This window comes from Leopardus geoffroyi, chromosome B3, assembly GCF_018350155.1.
Source record: "Leopardus geoffroyi isolate Oge1 chromosome B3, O.geoffroyi_Oge1_pat1.0, whole genome shotgun sequence".
NCBI lineage: Eukaryota > Metazoa > Chordata > Mammalia > Carnivora > Felidae > Leopardus > Leopardus geoffroyi.
In genome coordinates, this window is record NC_059337.1 from 119,826,990 (window position 1) to 119,835,519 (window position 8,530).

General features: G+C 54.7%; 1 protein-coding gene across 4 annotated transcripts in view; it reads right to left on the minus strand.

Annotated features, from left to right (window-relative positions):
- The window catches only part of LTBP2 (latent transforming growth factor beta binding protein 2), a 106,453-nt gene extending 98,615 nt beyond the window's left edge, over positions 1-7,838 (minus strand). For all 4 annotated transcript variants that reach the window (XM_045448227.1, XM_045448228.1, XM_045448226.1 and 1 more), the window contains exon 1: positions 6,625-7,838. In XM_045448227.1, the coding sequence (XP_045304183.1) occupies positions 6,625-7,118 (494 nt within the window). In that variant the 5' untranslated portion in view covers positions 7,119-7,838. The remainder of the gene's footprint in view (positions 1-6,624) is intronic.
- Between the last annotated feature and the right edge of the window lie 692 nt (positions 7,839-8,530).

The window sequence follows — 8,530 nt, forward strand, 5'->3', positions numbered from 1 at the left end:
GAGACAGGGAGAGGGAGAAAGAGAGATACGGTACCTAACACAAAGAAGTCACTCTCCTGGGACAATAATGAGTGATCATGCAGATGATGAAAAAAGCAAGTTCAGAAAGGTTCAGTCACTCGCTGAGGCTAAACAATGAGTAAGTGCCAAAGCCAAATGCAAACTTGAGTTGGCTCGTCTCTAAGTCATGCTCCGACCCCACACTGCCTCTCACCAAAACGGAACACCGTGGTCCTTTGCCCAACAAACGCTGACCATGTAGGGGAAGCTGGAAAACACATGTAAAACAGTCTTAAGGACCTACATATGCGTCACCTGCCCACACATGCACACGGGGAGAAGCCTGCCCCTGACAGGCTAGTGGGTGTGCAGTGGGGACAGGGGGACCTGGGGTTATAGAATTTCTATCGAGGAGGGGCTTGGGGTGGTGAGCTGGTAAGAAGATGAAACTGTGTACTTGGGTTAAGCTGCCTCTGCATAGCGAGCACACTTTTTCTTTGGGCAGGCTGATAGAACTTACTCCATGGGGGATAGTCCTTCCCCTGCTACTCCTTGGTTCTCGCACTGAGGGCATCCGCAGGAGACGCTGGTCTATACTGATCGCTGGGGCACTTACCCAGCTCACTCGCACTCTGCTTTCAGGTGTGTGATCAGACCCCTGTAGCCCCAGCAGGTTTCACTAGCCCCCACTCTTCGTCTGAAGACTCAAATGCCCAGACCTGGGTGACTTCTCTAGAAGGACTCTTCCTGGAGAAGGCTTCTGAGGGCCTTGGCCCTGGCTTCATGGGCCCCATTACTGGCATCAGAAATGGTCTACTGAGCACTCACTGAAACAGGATGAGTGGGGCAGCAGAGCACGAGCTGGAGAATCAGGGCGAAGGGCAGAGAAGGGGCCTGTTCCTGTGACCTCTGTGGCCAGGGGAGTAAGCATCTGGTCTCGCTCATGAATTTATTTGACATTTCAACGGACCCCAAAGCTTGTGTGGTTTTTGCAGTCTTACAAAACATTCAAAATAAATTCCTGCAGCTTGGAAAAGCTGAAGCCCGTTTCTAGCCCTTTGGCCCAGAGTTGTGGGGAGCTGCCTCCCAGGGAGCTCCCAGAATATCCTCCCAGCCAAAAGCTGTGCCATTCTGGCCACCTTGTAGCCTCTCTGGACCACTGCCTTCAGCAGTTTCCTGGCTCTATGAGAACTTCCTCCCCATCGGGGCCCAAGTCACTGGGTTCTGAGGAAGGGGCTGGTCCTCATACCCAGGCTTTCTGAGTGTGCACGCCGGTGGAAGGGGTGGATATTTTACCCACCCATTTGTAAGTCACTCGTAAGTGACAAGTCCTCACAGGGGCCTAGGGGTCTTTGAAAGGAAACGGTCTGCATCCCCTGGGAGTTTCCTAAGAACTCAGGTCTGTTAGAGCTCAGACAGCACAGACTGAGGGGCCCACGTGGCTAGGAGGTCATGGCATGGAGCCCAGCCCAAGGAGGCCCCCTGAGCCAGCTGTCACCCCCCAAGCCCTCAGGACAGCTTTGCAGCTGAGTATAGGAGGCAGCGGCCAGCTCTGCCCTGCCTGCTAGCGGTAGAACACAGTGAAGCCTGGTCAGAATCAAAGACTGCCAGGCAGAGGGGGCCAGAATGGGGCTGGAAGGGCACTCAAGAGGGATTTGGGTACTCAGTGGAAGACTCTGAGAGTTCCTTCTAGGCCAGTATCAGAATCTTGGGTAGAGGCCCAGGGAGGTGGGAAATGACCACTCAGCAGACTCTGGCTAGCTGGAGGGAGCAAGTGTTTGACTAGCTGGGGCATATATGACCCAGGGATTCTGACTCCCTGGAAGGTCATTTGAGCCCAACCTTCCAGGTGACACCTCTCAGCAAACATCAACTCAGTATCCAGCATCATTGTCCAGCCCTTGGGGACACATCTGGCTAACAGCCTGAGACAGCTGCTGTTCCACCTAGGACCAACGTGGTCACATTGGTACTTTGTTAAAAACCTCACAAGGCTCTCCATTGGCCTCTCATGAAGCTGGCCAGACCCCCACCTGCCTGTGCAGTCTAATTGCCCCCATCACCCCTCCCTTGTCTCCATGACCTTCCACAACCAAAGCTATGATCCTCCAAGGCTGCAAAATGTGTTGTCCCTGAATTGCACCACATAGGGTCACATTTTGATGCCTTTGCTTAAACTGCTCTCTATCTAGAATGCCTTCCTTCTCTTTGCCAATTGAAACCCTTTGCATACTCCAAGACTTCCAGATCGAATGTTACCTCCTTTGTGTGAACCTCCCCTGATATACACTCAGCCTTTCCCATTCCCCATCCACTGCATTCATTTAGAACGGATTGTCTCAGGGCCTGGGTGGCTCGGTCGTTTGAGTGTCCAACTTCTGCTCAGGTCACGATCTTGCGTTTTGTGGGTTCGAGACCCGCATGGGGCTCTGTGCTGACAGCTCAGAGCCTGGAGCCTGCTTTGGATTCTGTGTCTCCCTCTCTCTTTGCCCCTCCCTTGCTCATGCTCTGTCTCTGTCTCTGTCTCTCTCTCGAAAATAAACAAACATTAAAAAAATTTTTTTAAAGATTTAGAACTGATGTCTTGGGTTATTGGTCATATGTGTCTTCGTCTTGACTATCTAGAGAAGTCTTTCTTATTCCTCTTTGTGTCTAACACAATGCCTGACGCCTGGTATACATTTAATACTTCTTTGTTTCACTTAATCCACTGTTTCCCAAATAACGGGAGCCACACCCAGAGTAGGAAAGGGGGTTTTAGGTTTCCACAATCATAGCATTCGACAATGCAAGAGATTCCCTTTTCAGTGATCTTTCTAGCCTGATTAGATGAGTGAAAAAAAAAAAATCTGCCTGAGGTTAGGTCTCCACGCCAGGTCCTTCCCCTAACATTTCCCAGTCCCCCCTTTCAATAGGAAGCATACCACAGGGGTGAGCTTCCTAAGATAACGGTGTCTGACTAGAATTTGAGAACATTTCATTATTTCAATTCTCCTGCAATCACCTTCTTTTTATGACAAGTGGTACTATTTTCGGCTCAATAAGAGTGATACAAAGTGTCCTTGAAAAATGAATTTATTTATGTAGAAAAATGAGCCAAGCACTATTTGCAATCGCAAAAAAAGGTAAGTCATCTAAAGGGTCAAAAACAGGAGGGTGGATAAACTGGTGTATTCAGACAATGGCATAATAAGCCACAGTTAAACTGAATAAACGTGAGCTGAATATACTAACCTGGTTAAACTTAAAAATCTAATGAGGAAGGGAGAAAGCAAATTGTAGGAGGATAATACAGTATGGTATCACTTATCTAAGTTTAAAGATATGCAAAACAATACTGTGTATTTTACGGGGCCGTGCATTCATAGTAATTGTGTAAAAACATACATTGGAATCATGAATGAACTCAGGGTAGTGGTTAACTCTGGGCAGAGAGAGAGAGAGAGAGAGACAAATTTATAGAGGAATTTTCAACTGAAAAAAATCAGAAGCAAGATGTGCCAAAATCTTAAGGTTTGAAAAATCTGGATTGTTAGGCATATTATTTCCAATACCTTTTTGTATGTTTGTACAAAACTTCATATTATAAAATACTTTAAAATTGATAAAATACAAAATCCTGCTATTTTAACAGTATATAAATACAAAGGAAAATAATAGAAGAGGGAAAAGATCAAGGAAAATATTATGAAAGTGTTTGGCTGTGAGGCTAGTTCAAGATATACTGCCTATTTTGAGACAATGGCTTTAAAAGTCCCCTGTAGGGGTGCCTGGGTGGCTCAGTTGGTTAAGCGACAGACTTGGGCTCAGGTCATGATGTCACCGTTAGTGAGTCTGAGGGCTCTGTGCTGACAGCTCAGAGCCTGAGCCTGCTTCAGATTCTGTGTCTCCCTCTTTCTCTGCCCTTCCCCTGCTCGTGCTCTGTCTCTCTCAAAAATAAACATTAAAAAATTTTTTAAGTCCCATGTAGACCATAAATTTCATTAGTGCAGGCAGGATCTTTCGGCTATGGTTACAATGTATCTCACACACCTAGCATTGTGCCTCCCACATGCTTACTAAATCATCCTTGTGTGCAATAAATTCCCACTACATGCCAGTTTCGTGAGGACACGCGCTGTGCCCGCCACTGCTGTTATCTCCATGATCCAGCACAGCGCCTGGCACATAGGAGGCTTTTCAAATACTTGTTGAAAGAATAAAGAATCCCGGGAAGTCGTAACGCAGTTCCAAGCTCCACCAGAAGGTGGCACTTGGTCCTTGGCCCTGAGCAACCCACTAGGCAATTGCCAGAGAGGTCAGCCTGGCCAGAAGCCATTAGCCAGAATGGGCCTGCGTAGAGGAAGCAGATGGACAAGACTGCCACTCAGCCCTCCCCAGCTGATTTGGAGCGGTCGTGTGGACTGCCAGATGAACCCACCCTTTATCAAAGCTGCAAAAGACTATCTGGGGGAGAAGCCGAGCCCCCAGATACACAACTTGTGATACCGTGTGTGCACCTGTGTATGATAGGTGCCTACGGGGGGCACCCCGTCCATGTCCTTACACGCCTGTGCACATATACCGGCTCTATTGTGGTGACAATCTGCTTTGCACATCTTCACCTCATTTCACAACTTCTAATAGTGCACCCTTCCACTCCCACCCTGCACTATCCTACCTTCCTCCCAACTTCCACCTAAATGCCAATGAATAAGTTCCCCCATGATCTCGCCCAACCTATGGCTCCAGCATCACTCCTATGGCTTCCCTACACCAGGGCGCCCGCTTGTCCCCAGGCCAGTGCCAATAGTGAAAGGGCCTTGTCCTCGGGCACTGCTACACCTCTGGACCCCACTCCTGCCTCCTCCCCTCTGCTTCCCCACAAACTGTCCACTGACCCCCAGGGACTGCAGCTCACAGGGCTGCCTTCTCCTCCGAGCTCCTCAGCCATAGCTGTCCCATTTCTTTATGCTTTAACATGAACTTTCCGTTACTAGAAAGCACATTCACTGGCACATATCTGTTCGTCTCTCTAACTCCCTCTCTCTAACTTTTAAGTAATTGAGTTGCTTTCCCTGCAGGAACAATGCCTTTGTCACTGGGCTGCCATCTCCTATCCCCTGCTCTGCACACTAGCTCTTAGGAAGCATGTATCAACTTGCACACATCAGGAAAGGAAAAAACTGAAACACGTGGGTGCTCCATTAACCCTTGTTGGCTGATCCTGGGTGTAAGCAACTTGGCAGTGCGTGGGTGTACTCTCGGCCTGCTTGAAGCTGGGCCTTCCATGGGCAGCAGGGACTTCATCCACTCATTCAACAGATACTCAATGAGCATCAATTATATGCAGGCACTGTTCTAGGCACTGGTAATAGAGCAATGAACAAAACAAAGCCTCTGTTTTCATAGAATTTACATTAGTGCGGGCTGGGAGACCAAACCATAAATGCGGAAACAGAAACAGGTAAAGCAGAGTGAAGGGAGAGAGGGTGGGGCAGGAGTAATCAGAGACCTGTCTGAGCAGAGATCTGAACGAAGGGAGGCAATCCTGCTGAAGTGGGAAGAGTGCAGCAGCCAAGGAAAACCCGGGGTGGAAGGCCATGAGGCACACGGTCCTCCAGGATAAAACTGAGGGTACAAGTGTCCTTACTGTGCACTGGGACTGAAACCAACTGGTATATTGGGCCCAGGCCATAAAGCCAGAGCCCTTCCCAGCCTCCCCCATCCTGCCCCCAACCAGCCGCTCACTGCCCAGGGCTCCCGTGCCCTCTATTCTAGAGACACCTGTCATACCCAGACAAGCCCAGTGCCCCTCAGCCATGAGGATCCCAGCTGGGATGAGGGTTGCCTGGGAGGCTCCCGACGCTGCGAGGGCGCCCCCAGCGGGCAGCAGGGATGCCCGGGGAGAGGGGGAAAAAGCAACTCGCAAGGTTGGGGAGAGACTTAATCCTGTAGATTGCACGAGTCGCGCTGACACGTAGCTGCACAGACGAGCACACAGACCCATTCTCCCACGTACCTACTGTACCCCAGCTCGAGCGGGAACAGGCTTCGAACCCAAAGTGCCCTTGAGCCCATGCCGCCTCCCACGTCCAGCCACGCGAGGGCCCAGGCAGACCTGCGTCCCAACTGTATATACACTTGTAGCCAAGTTGAGGCTTCGCTGCCAGCTCCGTTCCCGGAGATGCATCTGCCTTGGCATTCTGGAGCCCCGACCTCCTCTACCTACCTGCGCTCTGAGCCCGCTCGACCGCTCTCGGGTCTCAGGCGCCTGGAACGCCCACCCCGCTGCCCTTTCGGGGCTCCCTTTTGGTTCCCGGCAGCGCTGCGGGAGTCTGCGGGCACCAGTTAGCGGAGGGCAGGCGAATGCACCCGCGCCTTGCGAAAGGATTTAACGTCAGGTCTCGGCGAGCTGGCACGAAAGGGTGAGGATGGTGTTTGTCTCTGCCCTCAACTCTTCGAAAGTGGGGCGGATCTCCGAGCCTCAGCTTCGGGACCCCGGTGCTGTTTGCTTGCAGTCCTGAGGCCAGAAGAACCAAGGGCACGAGCCCGGGGCCCTCTCTCCTCTCGCCTGCCCATCCCTCCACTAATGAGCACACGGAGACCCGCCCTCGCTTCCCCCGACCCCTCTGCAGTGCTCACCCCGTAAGTCGCCCTCGCGGCGGGGTTGGGGGCGCAGCCCCGGGCCGCTGCGGGGTTCCGAGGCGCGGGAGAGCCGGGGCGGCCCGGGCGCGGACTGCGGGCTGCTGCTGGCCCAGGGGACTGCTTCTCCAGGTCTGCGCAGGTGGCTGGGCTCGGCGCGGCTGCTGCGCGCGGGGCGGCCTCCTGGCCAGCGCGTTGGCGGGCCTCCGGGCGCTCCCCCAGCCGAGTTGGGCCCGCTCCGTGGGCGGCAAGCCCGGGACGGGCGCGTCCTGCTCTCGGAACAGACTGTACACCTTGGCCGCAGCCGCTGCGGGGTGACTGCCCCCGGGGCGCCGCAGCCGGTTCGCCTCCCTGCCAGCCGGCTCGTATCTTCCCACCGGGTCCCTCTGAGCGTGACCCATGCCCACGAAGAGAGCCAGGGTGAGGGCCAGGAGGCTCCCGCAGGGGTTCCGCAGGGCGCGCCCGGTGCAGCGGTGGGTGGTCGGGGGCCTCATGGCTCCGGGGGCGACTGGAGAGCGGTGAGCGCGGGGAACAGCCCCGGGGGCTTGCGGCGCCTGCGCTCCGCTCCCCTGCCGGCGGCCCGCTACTCCTGGTCTAGGGGCTCCGAGCCAGCCTTCCCCGGGCGAGGGCTGGGCGGCGTGAGCGCTCCGGGGCTGGGCGCCCCGAGCCTGGCGTCCGCTCGTCTCCAGCCGGGTGCGCACCGCCGCTGCACTTTTCGCGCCTTCTCCCGGTCTCTGCGGCCTTCTGAAGGGGAGACGGACGCTTTTATTTTTGGAAACTTCCCCCTGTTTTTTCGTCTCTTTTATCTACATCATGCCCCCTCCTCGGAGGGACAGCTCAGCCCCCTCATTACGGGAGAGGGAGAGAGGAATTCCAGCAACACCCACTTTGGCACCGGGACGCGAGCGGGCGGCGAGGGGGGTTAACCCGTGAGGAGCTGGGGGCAGCGCAGAGCTGACCCGACGGCTGGCGGGGGAGACGACGCCTGCCGGGACGGGGGCACCTGGTCACCTTTCTCTCGTGCTGGGCAAGCTCGAACAGCTGACCTGTCCCGCATTTATGTCCTGCCCCCGCGCTCGGGGACAAACTCCCGGTTGGGTGACCCAGGCTGCGGCCTCGAAGGTCTGAAGGAGGCCAGGAGAGGTATTAAGAACGGCGTGACAAGAGACTGGCCCGGCGGGACCGCCGTCCGGCCCCTTCGCTTCCCGCCCCGGCCACTGGGGGCGCCCGCTGCGGGATCGGCTAGTCTGCGGCGGGGGCGGGGCAGCGCGGGGCAGCGCAGGGAGCTCGCCTCCCCCTCCGCGCGGCAGGACGCGTGAGCGCTGGAAGGCCGCCTGGGGCGCGCGCCCTGCCTGGGGCGCGCGCCCTCTAGTGGAGCTGGCTGCGTCCTCCGCCACCTTGCAGCCGCTGCCGGCCGCCTTCGCTCCTAGGTCTTAATCCTTTTCCTGTTGCGTCAGGGTCCAGACTAGGCCTGAGGCGGCGATGGCGGATCCTGGAAGAGATATCATCTTTTAAACAAAGGTATAGATATAGAGGATCTAGAACAAGGTCACGCAGGAAACAGCGTGTATCCCAAAAGGGAATGAAATCCTGGCCTCCTGCTTCAAGCTCAGAAGCCCATTCTCTGGACCCCCAGCCCCTCTTTCCCAAGGGAATTTCCTGGAGGTGGGGGAGCGGGCGGATTCAATGAGTCTGTGATTGACCTGGGTGTGCGCAGTGAGCTCATTCACACCATGACCCTCGGCCCCAAAGTCTAAAGGCCTGGCAACCATGCTGTCCCGGGTGGCTTTCTACAGCCTCCTGTTTCCCAGAGAGGAAGAGTGACAGAGCAGGCAGGACGGCACCAGTGGATAACTTCCCACACTACCAAAGTACGGTCGGTCAACACCTGATGTTGGAATTCATG